The sequence below is a fragment of the Homalodisca vitripennis genome, chromosome X (genome assembly GCF_021130785.1).
Source record: "Homalodisca vitripennis isolate AUS2020 chromosome X, UT_GWSS_2.1, whole genome shotgun sequence".
Classification (NCBI taxonomy): Eukaryota; Metazoa; Arthropoda; class Insecta; order Hemiptera; family Cicadellidae; genus Homalodisca; species Homalodisca vitripennis.
This window is the reverse complement of record NC_060215.1, coordinates 90,717,568-90,738,012: the sequence shown is the minus strand read 5'-3', so window position 1 is coordinate 90,738,012 and position 20,445 is coordinate 90,717,568. Positions and strand designations below refer to the sequence as shown.

The 20,445-nt window shown below is 31.9% G+C and overlaps 1 protein-coding gene across 2 annotated transcripts in view; it reads right to left on the bottom strand.

Annotated features, from left to right (window-relative positions):
• LOC124369342 (CTD small phosphatase-like protein 2) overlaps positions 1-20,445 on the bottom strand; it is a 69,646-nt gene that overhangs the window by 25,618 nt on the left and 23,583 nt on the right. For both annotated transcript variants that reach the window (XM_046827314.1, XM_046827315.1), the window contains exons 2-6: positions 14,711-14,764; positions 11,670-11,880; positions 7,929-8,042; positions 5,885-6,038; positions 4,159-4,307 (exon numbers count right to left, since the gene is read on the bottom strand). In XM_046827314.1, coding sequence (XP_046683270.1) covers positions 4,159-4,307; positions 5,885-6,038; positions 7,929-8,042; positions 11,670-11,858 — 606 coding nt within the window. In that variant the 5' untranslated portion in view covers positions 11,859-11,880; positions 14,711-14,764. The remainder of the gene's footprint in view (positions 1-4,158; positions 4,308-5,884; positions 6,039-7,928; positions 8,043-11,669; positions 11,881-14,710; positions 14,765-20,445) is intronic.

The window sequence follows — 20,445 nt, the reverse complement described above, 5'->3', positions numbered from 1 at the left end:
CATGAATACTAAGGTCAGTTTACCATGGACGTGTGTTTATTGAATTTTTTGTAAAATTGAATTTTCTGAAAAAAAGAGGGGAAAGAGAACACATCCAGTTCTAGCAAACCGTTAAGTACTGGATTGTTACATGAATGTTGTCCCAATCATCTCCCATTTCCTGGCAAAGGTCTAGCCAGCACTGAGCTTTGATTTGCTTATTACTGTATTACTTCAAAGAAATGTCAAACAATGGCTGTCTACTTTCAATGTTAACAGTAAACTTTTCTGTATCAAACATTGCAAAAAAAACAAATACAAAATTCACCAAATAACATAATATCTTCCTTGACACACCATTAACAACTAGAACTTCAGTTCCCCGCACCGTGCACTACTGTCAATACCCAGAAAGCGGTTAAAGCACTTGTATAACATGACCTGTGGTTCAAACGCTTGCAATTTTTCCACAGAGAAACACATGCCTGCACGCTTCTACGTCCAATCCGTGCGTAAAAGTCGCCCTTACAAATAATTTCATTTGATAATATGGGACCTCCTCGAACTTTCCACAGCGGTTCAGCCACACGTTCTAAGGCTCGGTTCACACCAGCAAGATCACGGCAATCTGGCACAGATCAATCACATGATAAACAACATCCACGCACGTGCTAATCGCAGTCTGGCATTAACTGTTAACTCAAGAGCTTTACTCTATGCTTAGGATGGATTTGGCAAGATGCAAGCAGTGTTGGACTATCAGTTATGTTTCCACCTAATAATAGATACTATTGCACCTGGAATACTAAATAGAACAATAAACATACATGTTGACCTCTGGCAATTGATATTAAAAATGTTGCAGTATTCTTCATACCTATAAAGACGAACTCAGGGCGGCTAAAATTTTCAGGACACAATTACTATGCATAATACATTAAGATGTATACCTACCATGTAATCGAGGAAGCAGGCTACTTCAAATCAACAAGGAGAAATATATAATCAGAACATTTTCTCTTCGGCACTAATTTACATACCAAGAGTAGTGCATTTAATAATGATATGGTTATTTTACTATGATACAGCGTGTCAAAATGTACTTATGAAGTTAAGTAACGATTTCAGGTGATACAATTGCATTGTGTTAGTTGTAAAAAATACATATTACTGAAATAAACTTCTTGCTTCTTTCAAAGCTTAACATGCATATAAATAAATTGATGAACTTTTTGTTTAAACAACGTTCTTAAAATTGACTAAATTAATTTCCCCTACATTTAATCCGATTCATAATATCATTTAAATTGTTAATATAGAAAAAAATATAATACATTTTATTAACCATTCAAGCGTAGCTAATGCCTAGATACATAGCCGAGTTGATTCCTAGACAAAAATAGCGGTTATAGATGCAGAGTGCTCTCTCAATGAAAATCAAAGTATTAGCTGTTGAAAATATCCACAACAGAGACCAGTTACGACATTCATTTGTTCAGTTTGGAGTAAACAAAGTGGTTTTTCACTGCTGTTTATGGTGATTACCAATCCATAGAAAGATGCATAGGAACATCTGTTCATTTTCAATTGTCCCCTAGTGTAGATTTTGGCAATAAACACCAGTATGATTACTTATTAATTGTTTGATTTCTGCGTTTATTTACTAACTTTTAGTTTATAGTTTATGATTATTAGTGTTTTACTTTGTGTTTTGTAAATAATGGCAAATTTAGCCACACCAAACAGATAAAAGCCATCCTCTACCAGATGAATGTTTTGAAGTTCATCACACCAAAGTAGATTTTTCATGTAAAATGTTAAACATTTTTACCCATCATAATCTAAATATAATATTTTGATGGTAAAGAAATACAATAAACTAATTATTTAAATTAATATTGTAATTAGACAAGATGGTATACCAATTGTCTTTATGGGGATTATGTCTACATAGAATACAGTAGACTCCCTCTCGTTTGGCTTCGGCCGCTGTGTTCGCAGATGCCGCAATTGATGACAGGTCGTCACAAGTTCATTTAGCGACGGGAATGCTCATTCATTTTTTTTAAATACGACAGTTGCCTTCTGTATTTGATCAAGTGGAGACGTATAGTATTACAGTACAGTAATACTTTTCTTCAGTGAATGTTTGTGTGTGTATTGTGTTGTTGCGTGTGTGCCGCTATTTTGTAAAGACAAAGGTGAATCGGTTTAAAAGTATTTGTAGGGAACTTGGATTTGGTAAAAGCACGGTAAATGATTGGCATCGAAACAGAAAATCAATTGAGACTTTTTGTATAATGATTGAAACGGACAAAGTTCTTGCCTCTCATTGCACTTTAAAGTAACTTAACAATGAGTTAGTTGATGATGCTCTATTGTTGAGGTTTTTGCAAGAACATAGAAAAGAAACACCAATGAATGGCCCCATTTTACAAGAAAAGGCTGTTATCCTACACAAAAAAACTTCAAGGGAAAGGAAAATTTGTGGTTAGCGATAGTTGGCTTTCATGCTGGAAACATAGGTACGCGTTCATTTTCTTGGATTTTGTGGTGAAAAGTATCAGCAGACCCAGCAGCCACAAGTGAGTTTACAAAAAAAATAGACAAAGCTATTGCCAACAATAACTTAAGCCTAAACTTCAACTGGGTTAAACTTCAAACTTTTACCTCGAAAAACATTGGCTGCGGCAACAGAAAAGTCTGCTCCTGGCTTTACGGTAAGCAAGGAAAGAATCACAGTGGCCCTTTGTTCCAATGCTTCAGGCACCTACAAACTACCTCCTTCTGTCATTGGTAAGTCAGCAAAAACTCGGACAAGTCAAAGGTACCAGTGTACTACCGGTCACAGAAATCAGTTTGGATTGATTCTCATTCATTCAGAGTGGTTTAGTTATTTGTGAGTTCGTGCCTAAAGTAAAAAGTCATTTGTAGAGTTTGAAACTTCCTATAAATGTACTTCTTGTTCTCGACAATGCGCCTACCCACCCGATGAACTAGTATATGAGGGTGAGGCTGGAATAAATCTGTATTTTCAGCTCCCCCAATGTGACAAGTCTCCTACAGCCAATGGATCAGGGGGTCATTGAATGTGTTAAAAGGAAGTACCACAGAAAGCTCCTTTCAGAAGTTCCAGTCAAGCTACAAAACTATGAAAAAAATTACCTAATGCAAGTGTTAAAGAAGTTTTGAATGTTAATGAAAGAGCTCAGTCGGTGTTACAGGGACAAGATACCCAGCTTGTAGATGAAGAAAACGATATTGACGGTAGGGTGGACAACGAGGGTAAAATGAGTCAAACAGAGGGAGTAGCAGCCCTGCAACTGGCTACAACCTATATTGAGCAACAGGCGACTTCTACAGCAGTCGACATCATGTTTTGAGGAAGTGCTGTGAATGCGATTAAAGAAGAAGTGCAATGAAAAATTACTAAATTCTTTTATACAGTAGAAAATTTTAGTTTTATAATCTATAAACATACTATAAACTTTTGTAAATTTGTGGTTTTGTGAGGTTTTATTTTTGTTATTTTGTGTGCAATAAATAAAAACTATGAGTTTTGAATATGTGTAATAATTTTACAACTCCAACTGCCAGTGATAAGTAGTAAGTTGTAAAATAGCACATAGCTTAGGCCTAGTTTAGTTTATTTGCTACATAAAACTTTTAAAATACTATTTGAACATGTTTCACAAATATTTTCCATGTATCATACACATGTAGGTAGGACTTTTGGCACAACTGGTGTATAATAGTTTAACTACAAACAGTGCGGCCAAATAATCCAAAACTGATCATTGAAACTTTACTGTATTAGAGATAATGTACAGTTTGATGGCTGTCAGAGTAATAAAATATACTATTATTGCATACAATTGCTACCAATACCAATTTTTATAACTAATTATGGTTCTTTCTGTCCTGTCCCCAACTGTTAGAAAAAATCTTAACACACATCAGTGAATGTAACAAAATTGTTTAAATTCATTTCAGCACCTTACAACAGATTTTGAAGAGATTATGTCCTGTACCAGTATAATGTACAATTAACTAAGCAATCCTAGATGTTTTAAACTTTACCTAAAATGAAATTAATGAAGCAATTTTGGACATATCAAGCAAGATAAGGATTTTTAAGTTATTCTCTCTTGAAACCTTAAGTACAAAATGGAATTATACCTGGGCGTCAATGTGGGATGGTATTTCCCGGGTAGCATCCTCCTCATCTGGATAGAAGACGTAGCACTCGTCATCGGTGGGCTTTAACTGGTCCAGCCCAACATCTGGGTCAGTGTCATCGTACCCACATTCTAGTGCTTCTAGGTCCACTACAACAACCATAATAAAATCATCACAATGTATCATATGAAATTACATAATGAAATTATAATCAGGTCCTTATCTCAATGTTTTATTTTAGATAAGTTAACTGACTTTTAAGTACAGTTTTAAAATATCCAGGTCTTTATTAATCATGGTAAATAACCAATGTTCGTAAATAACAGGGTATTTTAGAATAAAATTTAAAATACCATCTCAGAGTAAATTAAACCCTGGGAAAATATAAGTAAATTTCGTTTTTTTTTTTTAGATTTAATAATTAACAGAAATTATAAGTGGGACTTAGCACTTTATTTAAATGATTTGGGAATGGATTCATACAGGTCTAACCTGAAAAGTTCAGAAAGAATTATTTAAAAGTTAATGGTTTACTAATATTCTGATATGAGATAATAGAGATATCCATAAATGGCATAGACCTAGGTCTGTAATAGATTTATGGTACAGTTTGCAATACATTGCAGATGTGTTTTAGAACTGTGGTAGTAGTGAAAGAGATAAGAAATTATGAAACAATGAAAAAAGTTAATAAACAATATATTCTTACTGTGAATATAGCAAGTAACCTCCCATCACACAACTTTCATGATGTTTTCCAGTAATACAACTGACACTTGAGTTAAATTAAAGTTTATATCTCTACTTATAGTAGATTACAAAGGCCAGAAGTAGACGCTTTTTGACCGAAGTAGAATTCTGAAACCTTCATATGTATCATTTTTTTTATCAGCACAAGGCAAACTCAAATGTGGTATCAATAATATAATTCATTCGAACCACAAGTACTCTTACATGCACAAAACCCAAAATAAGAGCCAGTTACAATTTTGCCCAATAGTCCAAGAACCGGGAGCAAATTTGTATTGTATAAACAAGCAACCTAGTCTTTCTTGAAATTGATAGATAAATTCCTCCAACGAAAGAAATTGATTGTAAACCAATCTAGCTTTGGTCGAGGTTGAAATGAGACTACATCAAAAGGGTTAAAAATTATAAAAATGACAATTTTTATAGATAATACTTTTTTAGCTTGAAACATTTAAAACCAACCAAAAGATATAAATATGAAATCTGTGCCAGCAAACCATGCACAGACCCTTCAAGTGGTGATTTTCAGTATATCTAGTTGTATGACAGTGGTGTAACTATTATTTATGTATGTAACGGTCAAGTGGAAAAAATACAATTTGAGAAATAAACTATTGTTTCATATTTTTAACCCTTTTGTTACCCACCCATTTCGAGCTCCAATAAAATTAGTGTGGACGATGACCAATTTCTTTTCTAAGAAAAAAAAATCCACTGACGGTTTCAAGAAAAACTAAAATTAAAATCAATATCACGATTTTGCGCTGAAGTCTTTATCATTTCTGATGCTCATGGACAGTTAATCTGGCAATGAAAAATATATATTATGCATTGATTATTTTCAAAATGTTACTTTAATCTTTCCAGATTCCCTCGTCTAACTCACCATAAGCAAATGTATAGAACACAACAGCAACTTATGATCTTAAAGCTAATAATCAGGTATCAATGACTAGAGTATAATATCATAACTTACCATCATCATCTCTCTCCTCCCGTTTCTGGTGCAAGAGATGGGAAAATTCTGGCACAAGAGTGAGAGAAAGATTTTGGTTATTGGTTCCCTGATAGAGTCCACCCCCACTGCTGAAACCGCGACCTTGCCAGTTCTCTTTTGTTTCTTCACTTTCCTGCAAAAATCTGGGTTTGAAATAAGATTTCTCCAAAATATAGACACTAATATGAAAACTACTAGAGAAACATGACTTTAAGACACAAATCAAGACATAAACTTTGCAATTAGAGAACACACTATAAACTAGCAAATAGAATGATGTAATACACATGAAAAAATAATAAATAATAATAAAGTATTAAAAACTACTTTATATATTTGAAAAAAAATGACAATGCAACTATAACTCCAGAATGACCGTGAAAACTCATGTTCTGATTGAGTGTATGTGGTAGTGTATCATTGGCTTTGCAAATAAAATTTTTTTCACAACTTACATTTTAGAGACTTCCTCACTCTGTCAAAACCTTACCCTAATTCTTGGTCTCCTGCCTAGCTCATTCATTCAGTATCCTATCTCCGTTTGTCCTTTAACATATCCAAACAAATTAATTTTATCTTTTTCTTATTTTGTCACGTTTTCATTCAATGTAACCTTTCTTTCTCATTTCTTCTCTCTATCCTTATTGTGATCTTAAGAAGCTTAACCATAATCACTATGATTGGCTCTTATATGTTTTCTGTGGCTTCCATAACCTCCTAAGACTCTATTAAAAATGCCAATAATGGCACATAAACGTTATATACAGGTCATCAGTACATGTTTTATTTCATAATTTATGGTACCCCTTAGTTCTTAAATCACCCATGTTAACATTTAATTAAGACCTAAGTCTTAAATCACCCATGTTAACATTTAATTAAGACCTAAGTTATAAGGCTGCTATGACTTTGAGTAATTACAAGCAAGTATTAGTGTCAATTACCTGATTTTCAATGTCTGTTCCAATGTTTGCAGCTATAATACAGCAAAGTCTCTCTAAACCTGACACATTAATATGATAAAAGATATACCTTAAAAGAGCTTTTGAGTTACACCCTCTCGTAGCCTGTCAAGGGGTATAAGCAATCAAATTTAAGAATTTTCCTAAACTTCTAAGATGTAAATAAGTGCAAGAACTAGGAGTGCCGGTAGCCGAGTGGTCCAGGTAGTTGGACTATGGATCTGAGTTAGAGATAGCACAGGTTCAGATCATCTCTGTGACTGCAGCACTTTTTATTAACACCACTATTCCTCTTATTCCATTAGGAAGATGGCTCGTGGGCCAGGAGGACGGACAGAACAAGGCTTAGAAGGAGATCAGCATCTCCTTAATTAAGCTATATAGTTATTATATTAATCTAAAATACAAGTCTGTATCTTAAACCAATAAAACATATAAATTGAATGTGATACAAACAATTAAATAGGAATTCTCTTTATTGCAAAAATTTAAGTGAAGGTTTCACAATGATTTTAAAGAAGCATACCAAAGTATTGAGCCTATATTATTGTAATGTTTAACAGCAAATTTTAAATTTGCTTAGCTTTAACTAAATCGAATAAAATAAAATAAATAAATATATGTTTATTGCCATCTTACAAAATGCATCAGCAAAGTCAAATATACACCTAAGTGGTATAGTCTGGAGGCAATATTATTAATTATAAATATTATTAAACATATAAACACTTTTACCAAAAGTTGCCAAGAATTTCTCTCTTCCACCTATCTTCATACATAATAAATAATACAATTTCATAAATGACACAACGGAATAAACTAAGGTACTAAAAAACATCCTGATCAATCCCTATTACAAACTATTAAGAATGAGATGATTCTTAAGTTTTGATACTTTAGTAATATGAAAGTACAAATTAACAAGTCAATGACTAAAATTCAACTTCACAATAACATCAATGCATGAAAAAATATACTAATATTTTTAATACAAAGATATATGTGTATATTAATGAATATACATAAAAATATAATACAAAAGAAAATTATTTTGGAATTACCTGTATTTCATCATCAGAAATTTTTGAGCACATTTTGTCCTCAAGCAGGAGTTTTCTGGACCGGGAGATCCCCCTTTTCAGGCTATGATATGGCAATACGTTCTCTTTACAGGTCTAAACAAGAAACAGTTTATTTCAATATATAAACCTAATGTTTCTATATCAAGTCTTAAATTAATTACCAAATTCTTTTTTCATTATATGTCAGATCTTTTGGTAATGACATACATGGAAAAGCAATTAAAGTTACACACAACACACCTTTGAATATCTCTATTTAAAAAATATAAACATTACCAAAATAATAAGAACATAACTTTAAATTACAAATTAAACCATTTTACTTTGGTTTATATCAGTAAAACCAGGGGAATGTGTTTATGTATCCAGATGGCACAACATAATTATAATTTCACCTTCAGCTGCTGGACAAATCATGATTAAATAAGTATTAATATGATGGAGAGAAAATTGAAGTAGTAAATTAATACAAATATTTAGGGGTTTTATTTATGTCAACAACTGTCATGGGATGTACAATTTAATGAAAAATATAGGTTAATTAAATTTGCTATGAACAAGAAGTGGGCCATGAAACACTGTATTTTTACACATCAAAATTAAACATTAACTACTTATGAAGAGAATGGTTGCTTGAGTTGCATTGCATCCCATTAATTCTAATAAAACTTATAGTTAAAATAAATAGTTTTTGAAGTAAAGAATGGAGGAAAGTCAGCAAAAAAATACAAAAGAGAAGCTAATTTTATATCCAATGAAGCATGTGATGAATAAGATCAGCTGTTGTTCATGAGGACAGACAATTGTTTGTTGACGATTGGAATGCTAGTGGAAAGCATGACATACAGTATAGTTTTCATTAGATCTTGACCCTATCAACAGGACCTAGTTCACTAAGGAGAGGTAATCGATCTGAAACATAAGGTACGTATGATGGGGGGACAATTAAGCAGAAGGTGAAGTGGAGCTGAACTCAACACTTGTAATTGATCTGAGCTTATACTAATTGATCTGAGGATTTATACTGTGACTTAAGGGAAATAATTACTGCTGCTTTTTGGTAATTTGCGTAAAAATGAAACTGTTTTAATTTTTTCACCAAATTGTTTATTTTAGTCAACAAGAAGTACCTGAGATGAAGGGATTAGTGAATCTTACGGAATTTGTTAGGTAAAGCATGGAAGTTTATATGGAAACTTGTAAAAGCCAATTTATCTGAGACGTTACTATCAATTATTACTTTACCTAAAAAATTACTTTCACATATACATTTTTCTATTTAGATTCAGTGAAATAAAGTAGCTACAACAATGTTTATTTTATTCATTTCATTATTTTTATCATAAGATTATATAAAGTGTGCTTGAATAATCCCGGAATGGTTTAATATTTTTAAACCATTTCTTGTAAAGCAATGAGACTTGGTATATCAATATTACTAATATAAATCTTATTTTACGTGATTGTCAGTCTTTAATCCTACAAGGGGGATGGCCCACAAGGAGTCAGAAGAAAATCTTAAATTAGAGCATAAATTAAATGTTACAAAATTAAAGGGCTTTTTTTAAATACAACACAATGCTGCAAACCGGACCTCAAAAGGGTTTGCTCTATCCAAAATGGTGGCGTTTTAATGTTTCTTAACAAATCCAGAGGTCCTGAGTTTCTTCATTGACGCGATGAATTAGTTCTTGTGTGTTGACAACAATGGTCATAACAGTGGGATTTCTGAGATAGTTTACTATTCCTGAAAAGTCATTAGCCTTTACATCCTTGTTAGTAGGGGAAAGTTGATGACATTTCTACTAACATTCTAATATTAAAGTGATTAATTGTTTATCTTATCTAATGTGACTGTAGAATACGTTCAGACAGGAAATTTTTGAAGCAAGTGAAGATTTGTACAGTGTAAATTGGTTTTTAACGCATTCGTCAACACAAACTAGTCGCGTATTTTGTTATTGTGATGTTTGACTGAAACCGAAAGAAGAACCCTGCTTATAAAGAGGAATATGGCGACCGTTTATGAACATTTGATAAAGTTGTGCATTTATTTAATGACAGTTTCCAGGACAGGCCACCAATATCAAAGTCTACAGTATGAAGAATGGTCCAACGTTACGAAGAAACTGACAGTGTAAAAGACCGTGAAAGAAGTAGTAGACTTAAATTTGCTACAAACAAAAGATAAATTCATAGACGTATTACAAAGTTTTCTTGAAGGACCACACATATCAACAAGAGCAGCAGCAACTTTTGACGGTATAAGCCAATTTTTAATGTTAATAATTTTTTTTAAGCCTCTATCATCATTATAAGCTGAAATTGCTTCAGGAGTTTTCGGAAGACTATAGATAGATAAATAGAATTCTGTGAAACAGTGATGGGTATATGTGTACAGGAGCTAAATTTCTTATCAAAGGTTGTATTTTCAGATGAAGTTACCTTTATACTTCACAGAGAGAACGGCAATTTGAATGGGGTTTCATATGAACTGATGTTAAGAGATACAATTATAACGGCTTTATGTACTGTGTTGGGTCAAAGTTATAACGCAGTACGGTATCAACAGGATAGGGTACCACCTCATTATGCACAACAAGTACATGAGCTACTGGATGGAGAATTTCCCAATCGTTGGATAGGACGCAGGGAAGCAATAGAGTGGCTACCTAGATCATTAGATTTAGATCCTTTAGATTTCTTTTTGTGAGGTTACTTAAAACAAAGGGTTTACATAACAAAGCCTGTCAACACACAATAACTAATTCATCACATCAATAAAGAAAGTCGGCAAATACCTCAGAATGCTAAAAAATGTTATTACTGGATTCTACCACAGACTGGGATATTACTGACAAACACTTGGAGAGCATTTTGGACACTTACTGTAACTGTAAGTATTTGATTTTAAATTTCACTAAAGTAAATTAATGTTATCTTAAAGAAATAGAATAGAATGTGTTATACCAATTTCCATAATTTAGGAGAAACTTTAAAATGCTACCATTTGGATAAGGTAAACCATTTGAGGTCCGGTTCATGGCATTGTGTTTTATTACAAAATACCTTGAATTTGAAGGACATCTCTACTTGTGCTCTAATTTAAGATTTTATTTTGACACCTTGCTCCCCTTGATGAGATAAAAACATGACAATCTCATAAAAATGAGATATTTATGGATAATATTGATGTAACAAGTCTCATTCCCTTAAATGGTTAAAAATTATTAAACAATTTCGGGACTTTTCAAATACACTGTATATGTATTAATGTGCAAGAATAAATAAAAATGGAGACACTACAAGAGACGGTCATTTTCATTAAAAAAAACACATAAATATCTTTGTTAAAACTAATTCATTACTTTTTTTATACATTAAATGAAATGTCTTAACATAATGCAATGAAAAATAAAACTCTTTCTTCCTTTTCTTTAACTAACTCAATTAAAAATCACACACAGTCATGCTACATTTTGGACTGCTCCATGTCTATGTGATCTATTTTATGTAAACAAATACAATATATTTTAGAATCAGAACATAAATTCTAATCCAATGACAAAATTACAAAAAACTTCAGTTCAATCATATGTATTCAGGGGTTTTCAATTGAATTTCTAGACCAATTTCAGGCTGTATAATTAACCCGTAGTTAGGTAAACCCATCCAGTTAAACAAGGAAATAAAAAAAAAATACTAATATATAAAACAAACCTCTTTCAAAAGACTTCCACTTCTTCTCCTCCACTTGCTGACCCGACCACAACGGCTAAGCCGAGAGCCGTGGGTCGAGACTCTTGCTGATGTGTGGTCAATTGCTGCCACCTTCTGGACACCATGGTGCTTGCCGATGCGTAACCGACACCTACGCTCTCGTTGCTCACTCCTCCGCAGCCACATCATGGCTCTGGCTGGTCTACCATTCCTGTAGTTATTATAATCAATATTATTTACTCTTCTTATATTTTTACCCTGTTAATTATAGGCGAATTTAAAGCTCGTTTAATTGCACTATTAAACTTTTAAACAACTATTATGAATACTTGTTTAGCACATTTAAATATGAGTATTGTGGATTGTAATTTGATTTTTCTAGTCTTGTAGGCTTTCTCTCTGTCTGAAAAAAACATTAGTTATATTGAACATAGATTTAAAAAGATTACATTCAAGCACATGCACAAATAAAAGTGTGAATGATAGACTAGTGATAGTCCTGGTTTCAGTTTATCTTGATGAATGTAATAGAAACGTAACATCCTCAATCCACTCAAAAAAGTGAAATTTTGTGTTCCGCAAGGTTCTACATTGGACCATTGCTTTTTATTATTTACTTAAATGGATTGCCAAGAGTTGTAGGTCTGTCAGCCAAAGTTAGTCTTTATGCTGACGATATAAGTGTTCAAATATCCAGTAATGATAAAGAAAAGCACAAAATATCATCATTTACATGTTTTTCAGATATAACCAGTATCTTAATACCGACAATCTCTTAATTAATCCTAATAAAACTAAGTACAGTCATGTCTCAGCTATGTTGAACAGTATAAAAAATATATTTAACATTGCAATTTGAAACGATATCTTAGAAGAAGTGCAATCCACAACACTTCTGGGAGTTAATATTGATAGTGCATTGAGTACTATAATATAATCTTCAAGTCATAGGTATCTGTAACAAATAAATTCTGGGCTGTATGTATTGAGACAGATGTCAAAAATATGTAGTCAAAAAACCTTGAGGACAATTTATTTCTCCTTAATTCACTCACATATAAGTTTTGGACTCGTTGTCTATCATGCAACATCGCACAGTATGTTAAATGAAATACTTGTTTTACAACAACAACAAAAATGCGATCAGAATCATACTCAACTTACATGGTTTAGATTCTGTAAAGGACCATTTTTCAGAATTGGAGATCCTAACTGTTTTTGGTCAGTATATATATAATATATATATATATATATATATATATATATATATATGCTTATAACAGATATATATATATACATACATATCAAACAGTGCTTTATGAAAAACAAATCAGCAGCAAACTACATACTCTTGGCTTGTCCTATCATTATAACACCAGAAGCCGTGATAAGCATGCATTTTCCTTTCACGATCTGTTTACAAAGGAGCCATTGTATGCACGAACTAAATTTTTCTATTACTGGTAATTTAAGAAATAAAAATAATTTTGAGAAATTTAAAATCCATTAAAAAGAATATCTGGTAAATATTTCTTTATACTAAATTGAAGAATTTTTTGAAAGTTATAAATTTGTATCTTTTGTTACATTAAATTAAATATTGTTTTATTATATGTTAATTACTAATAAAGCAGAAAATGTGAAATATATTATTAATGATTTAGAGTATAAGAGCAAGAATGGCATTTTTAATAATTTCTCTAATCTTTTTTAAATATTGACACCATTTGTATTGTATCATGTACTTCTATTGAATAAAGTCGATTGATTAAAATGTTTTCAATATAGGCAGATAGAATGACTAACAAACTTGCAAATTTTAATTTGATTATTACAGTAGACAGCTTTGGGATAATAAAGTCAACCATATTAAATTTTATCTACAATATTATTCAGAACACATCAAGAATTTATTTAGTACTGAATTACACAAACATATATTTGACAAACTGTCATCTCATACATAAAATATAGCTAAATACATATTTACCTCTAATATTATAATTACCGCCCTTTTAGGGTTTTAATATTAATGACCATAAATTGTGTTTGTAAACACTAGACTTAGAAGGATAAATTGTATGTACGATATGTACAATACATTTCAGTACTAATACTTCTGGATATTGCTAAAGGTTCTCCACCAATAAGTGGAGATTTGAGAGCCAACATTCAGTAAAAATCAATCAAATTAAACTGCTCAGACCAAAAAGTAAGGAATTTGGTTACAGTTAAAATTATAATAACATATGATATAAGTATTACAATTTTTGGTTTTCGCCTTGTTTTACTTCTTAAAAATGTAAGCAAAATAATTATTTAAGTTTTGTTAGATTTTCAAATCGTATATACTAAGTTTGGTAACTGAGAAACATACTATCTTGTTTAGCCATTTTATACCTCACAGATTAATTCCTAACAATTTCCATAAGTTATATGCACATAAAAATAATCTGAATTTACATTTTCTATCTCAATAACAATGATTTATTCACAATTTTTTTGATGTAATAATAAATTGGTACAGTATTTTAAGATTTTTGCAGTCTACTATTTTACATTAATAGCTAAATAAATGAAACAACATTCTTATCGTTTTCTTGCCCATTTAAAATATCTCGATCTAGTTTTCAACATAACTTCAATATATCAACACAAGAACAAAACATATACTTGATACATTGAAAATTGATATATTGAAGTTATATTGAAAACTAGATTGAAATATTTTAAATGGGCAAGAAAACGATAAGGATGTTGTTGAATAAAACTTTCTGTTTATTTTCTCAAGCTGTTACTTGGCAAAATACTTCCACCAAACTGTTTCTAATTTGTGATTGTTATCACAGTGTAATGGTTGTACTCGAGAGAGAGAGAGAGCAGTACAAAGCTCTTTCACTAATCAATAATCCTAACCTAGGAGATGCATGACTTGTAAAATATCACAAAACACATGACATCAGATGAATGGTGTATATATCACACTCTAAATATGTAAAACCTATTAATTGATCAAAATAAAGTTATAGTGATTTACTCACCCTCATTGCCTGGAGGATCCCCTGGGCGGCTCCTTAGTCAACTAACATATTTTCCTGAAAGAATGGAATGTTATAAATAATAAGGTATGTACAACATTTCTCATCATTTATTAATTAAATCTCACTTAATATTCTAATCCAGTACACATTAATTAAACAACAATATTTTATAAATACGTATTTAGTGCATTTCATAGTAATAATTTTAATTTGGACTATTTTTAATGTAAGATACAATTAATACAATGCTAGAAAAAATCCATTAATATTATAAATTAATGCAATGACACACCTTTTTTAGTTAAATGTCCTATAATAAGCAAGATTATAGAAAATCCTATTTCATTGTTGAAAACATATAGAAAATGCAGTGCACAATGTTTCAAACTATTTTTGAAGCCCAAATGTGTTCAGTGAAAAAACGAATTATACATAACATATAAATTCTAGTGCAAATATAATAATAATGAAGTATAAGCAAGTAAAATGAATATTTTACTTATTACGTATCAAAAGTTCAATATTTTGCAAACAATAAACAAAGACGAAAAATAAAAAATATAGCAACATTACTAAAATAAGTATGCAGGGTAAAGTTTCCTACAAAAGTGAACATTAGCATAAGTTAACTGTACCATTCACATTATATTAAATTACTTCACCAATGGCTGGAACAGAAATTAAATCCATGTTTATAAAAACAAATCATAAAACTTGTATTAATTGATTTTTTTTAATAAATTATTTGAGACAGCTACCTTGATTTTAGTCCTGTTAATTAATAAACTTCAGACACTTTTACAAGCTTATTTTTAGTCATAGGGTCATAAGAGATATTTAATTTTAAAGATACAATTAATGCACATCCAAATGATTTTTTTATCAGTTATTCAGGAAAAACTCCCAAAATTGTATTAGATAATATAAATATTCAAAAAGAATGCACTCTGCAAGAAAAACTAAAAAGCATTTGGACGCACGCACGCACACACACACACACACACACACGTATAAATGAGAAATCTCTCATAATTCTAAAATATAAAAAGGGCATGAGAGTTTTTTAAATTTACACTACTCTTTTAGTACTCATATTCGTTTCACTAAAAACGGTTCTTAACAACACGCAACAAGGTTTCTAAAAAATACAAACAAAATTAAATAATATAATAAAATAAAAATAATCCTTTTCATTTACTGTAGATGTCAGCTATGAATGTTGATAAGTACACTGAATGCCATTACTCTCTGAATCCTACATTTCTATTCACAAAAATATTGTTCTTTAAAAAACTGCTCTTAACAACAAGCAACAAGGTTTCTAAAAAATACAAACAAAAATAATTAATAATAGAAAATAGAAATAATCCTTTTCATTTACTGTAGATGTCAGCTATGTATGTTGATGAGTACACTGAATGCCATTACTCTCTGAAGCCTACATTTCTGTTCACAAAAAAATTGCTCTTTAAAATTGATTTTATTGTCGTATTTCTACTATACCTATCTATAATATTTATATATCTATACCTAATACTCAGAACTATCTATATCGGTGAAAAGTACAAAATGCTGCATAATAGTGTCAAATTGAGTAACACTACTTATGCTGTATAAATAATTTTAAATTTGCGATTTGTATATCTGCAGAGCATGACAGAAATTCTTAATTCTTATTTAGATTATTATCTTGCGGTAATAGCACTGCATCAAAAGGGGGTTTTTAACTTTGTTTCCAAAATAACTTACCTACCTCACTTACCTTAGATTTATTGTTTGATTGAGTGATAGTTTAGATGTTGTCATTTAAGGCTTTTAAGTGATAAATATCTCTGACGTCTAACAAGTTTTTTATTGCTATTCAAACCTCTATAGACTATTTTTATGCCTCCTATAATTACACAACATATTTTTTATTAGCTTACTCATAATATATTTTTGTATGTGACTTAAACGAAGTCCATGTCTTGTATAGCAGCTATTATCAAAGTAGGAAGCTGTTTAAAATCAGAAATGTTTTCTTTTCTATGCAAAAGTCCCTAATCATCTTATTTTGATCTTCTTATTTTGATCTTCAACTACCTTGAGGATATAGATGTTTATTTAGTAGTCTATGGTGTTACTCAGTTCTTCAGAAACCCACTCAAAAGAAACTAACTAGCATACACATTGACTAAAGAATCGTCCAAACTTAAAAACAGCAATATATTTATTGTTTCCTGGAGCTCATTCATTTCAGTCCATGGCGATTTTGTGAATTGTAAGGTATTTGGCAAAATAATAAATCAATAAATAAAAACATCTGATGGGTACCTAAAGGCGGGCAAGTTTTGCCTGCCAATTGCGGCTGTCACTTAAATAAATTTAACTGCAGGTGCCTCTTTAAGGCCTTAAAAGGGTAAAGTGTTCAACTGAAAGAACTAAAATTACCAAAACCTTTATTTCTCCAGTGTAGCAAATAGCAGCTGTATGTTCTTTATACTCATATGAGGTGCTTTTAAAATAAAGAATTAAGTACACACTCACACTGAATTAAACTGATAGTAAATAAATTAGTTCAAATTGAAGTAAGTATGAAACACTCATTGATGAGAGCTCTTTAGCTTCAACTCAAAAAGTAGTTGAATTTTGTGTCTAAAGAAAAATAGAGTGCTATAGTATACATTTCCACATTTAAATTTTGAACGATAAGGATCTTGTACTGATTCAAGTTACTAAAATCTGTCTAAGCAAAAATAAGTAATATTTTTAATGACTATAGAACGAAATTAGAGGACAAATGCAATCAAAACGTGCAACCTAAGGTGTTTGAGGGTCAGATTGTCATTTGGGTTGGCATAATCATACAATAAATGGATCCATAAACTTACCATAAACACTATATTCAACAAAGCCCTAAAACCCCATGTACATACGTGGTACTGAAATTGTATAGATTGATACAAATTAGATTTTCATTCAGCTATGTATAATTGTGTAATAAATTATATAGAAACGTCTTCACAAAATGCATATACAGACTATCGTCAAGAGATTTTTCTGTTAAAATCATATGTAAAAAATTGCTAACCGGTTTGGTTCAACATGTGTTGACTGAATATGAATTTCCACAGGGAGGCCGAAATATTTTAGTATATTGATTAGCATTAGCAATTTCTGGCACATTTTCAAGCGAAAAATTTGGTGATTATTGTAACTGAACTACAGAATACAGGTCATAATAGGTCTGTACTCACCGATCTACCAGTGCAACTGACCAGAGGCCAATAGCCAATGGCAATAAGAAGTTCATCTAGAATGTACCAATAACAAAAAAGGCCCAGTTCTGTTTCCTCCTTTTTTTTGGGAAACATCTTGTTTCTGAGGAAACATGCACCACAATAAATGTATAAAAATTAATTACAACCAAAAATATTATATTTTAAACTACAGTAATTTGTTGATTTGTTTATATATTTACTTTTCATACACTACAATAACACATGCTAGCTATCGGTAACTTGCGTACTAACGCGTAGCTGTCGTCCGCAAACAGACTGCTTTGCATTCGAGGTTCAGCTTCAACACATTCATTAATGGTCACAATATTACGAACTCGCGACTTTCCACATGTATTTTAAGCATTTCTGTTGGTATCGGAATCAAGTGAAAAGAGTCGTGGTATTGGAATCGATCCATCTCTAGTAGAAATTCTATGAATATTATAACAATTCACGCATAACCCACGCTTTTCAGATTTTCATCGTAGGTGGCAGCACTGGTTATAGTCCCGCGAAAGTATCACGGCTCCGAATACATCACAATGCCTACTAAATGCACCAGTAAGTTATCTGCTACGGAAGATTCCGTAGTGCGTTTATTCGTTATCTGTAGAATAAGTAAACGCCAGTATCGAACAGTACCTCCAAACAGTTGCCCCACGTAATCAGTTACTGGCTCTTACATATTTGGATTTTCACCGACCAATTCGGCCAGCGATCGTCTGCAGACTGGCGACATGATGAGTTCTGACGAGGTTTGGATGTAGTAATCTCACGTTCATGGTTTTAACCTATGCAACATGATGACTAAACGGACCGTGATGAGGGTCACTTGTTCACAGACCAGACTGAGACGATCGGTAGGCCGACTTTAATCGTCCAACGGATCGTTGGGTTTATGGGAGCTTACGCGAAACAGAGGTAGAACTAACCGAGATAACTCCACTACACTAGTGGAGATAACCTTGGATTAACCGGCGTGGCGTCAAGTACAGCTCGCGAACACGAACACTGTCCATTACCCACATGTCTACGATCTTCATTCACAGTTTCGAGGATCGCGTCGCGTAAAATACGACGTTTGGGCTTAATCAACTCCTGATTCAAGGAGTTACCAAATTATTTTTTATTTTCATAAGTTCTTAGAGACAGAAAATTTGTTTTTGAGATTTTTACCGGTTCTAGAGGAAGATTCCCGGTGCGTGAAATTCCAGGTTTATTCTTGGTTTCCCGGTCAGGTAGCCACCCAGTGAACATACATTTGCTTTCTGATTTTGAAAAAATTACCTAGGCACGGGAGGAAAAAGTATTTAAAATTGTAAAAAATCAACTAATACACTTATTCTGGTTTTTTAACGTGTCAGTGCCCTAAATTGTTCATAACATCAAAAATTATATTTTCAAATAGCTATAAAAACTGATACGCACATCATAATACAAAATTTGACATACATATCTCGAGGTGTGCTCATTCCAGGTACACATTTAAACGTAATTTCAGCCTTAATTAAGGGAATTGAAAATACATAACGTTTTCGATGTGAATACAACTCAAATTTCCCCAAACAATCAAAAGCTATTTTGAGGAAATCACTCGAAGTGGAGAGTATATTCTTAAAGTACATTAAATTGGGCACCTTACAGCCTTAATCATAATATACATAAAATCTCAAACTCTATCCTCGGGACTTCCTTGAAATTAAGAAATTCACTGTATGTAAGTAAAACTACTAATTTTTACTGTACTGCTTTAATATAAAGTTTCTAGAAACGTAAATTAAGTCTATTTTGCATAACGGTACAGCATAAATATAATAGAAACAGACATTTTGGTCTAGGTTTTATGGTCACAAAATGTTATACCTGAGGCTAAAAATATAAAAAAGTGGACTCCTTGATTTAGGAAAAGTACATATTTTGCCCTTACTGTCATATTTATAATGTTTCGAAAGCATAAAATATTTTCAAACACATGTGGAGGTAACAAAATAATGTGATTTATCTTTCTAAATCCGATTATGGCTTAATCGTTAATGCATAAAGTACGTTTTGAATGGCAAAAAAACAAACACAAGTACTACAAAAAAGTACAAATATAAAACAAGACCTAAACAAGCTATATTGAGTCGGCGTAAGATCACATGACAAGCTGTGCTGACTGCACTAGTCTTAATTAAAGTTATACACTTTCGTGGACCGATGCCAAAATGTAAGGGAACGAGCGAACACAGCGAGGCCAAGAGTAATAAGATGATACAGTAGAGGCCATAAATCCCACCCATTCATCAATTAAATATGCGAGTGCAGAGAGGGATCTCCCAATATTCCTGTTATTGAGACGGAACGGTTACAAAACAATTCACACATTGATATAGCATCTGATCCAATAATGTATCATAATAATAACATATATCTTATATATCTAAAATTTGTTGCATACCAAAACTGGAAGTAATCGTTCTTGGGCTTACGCAG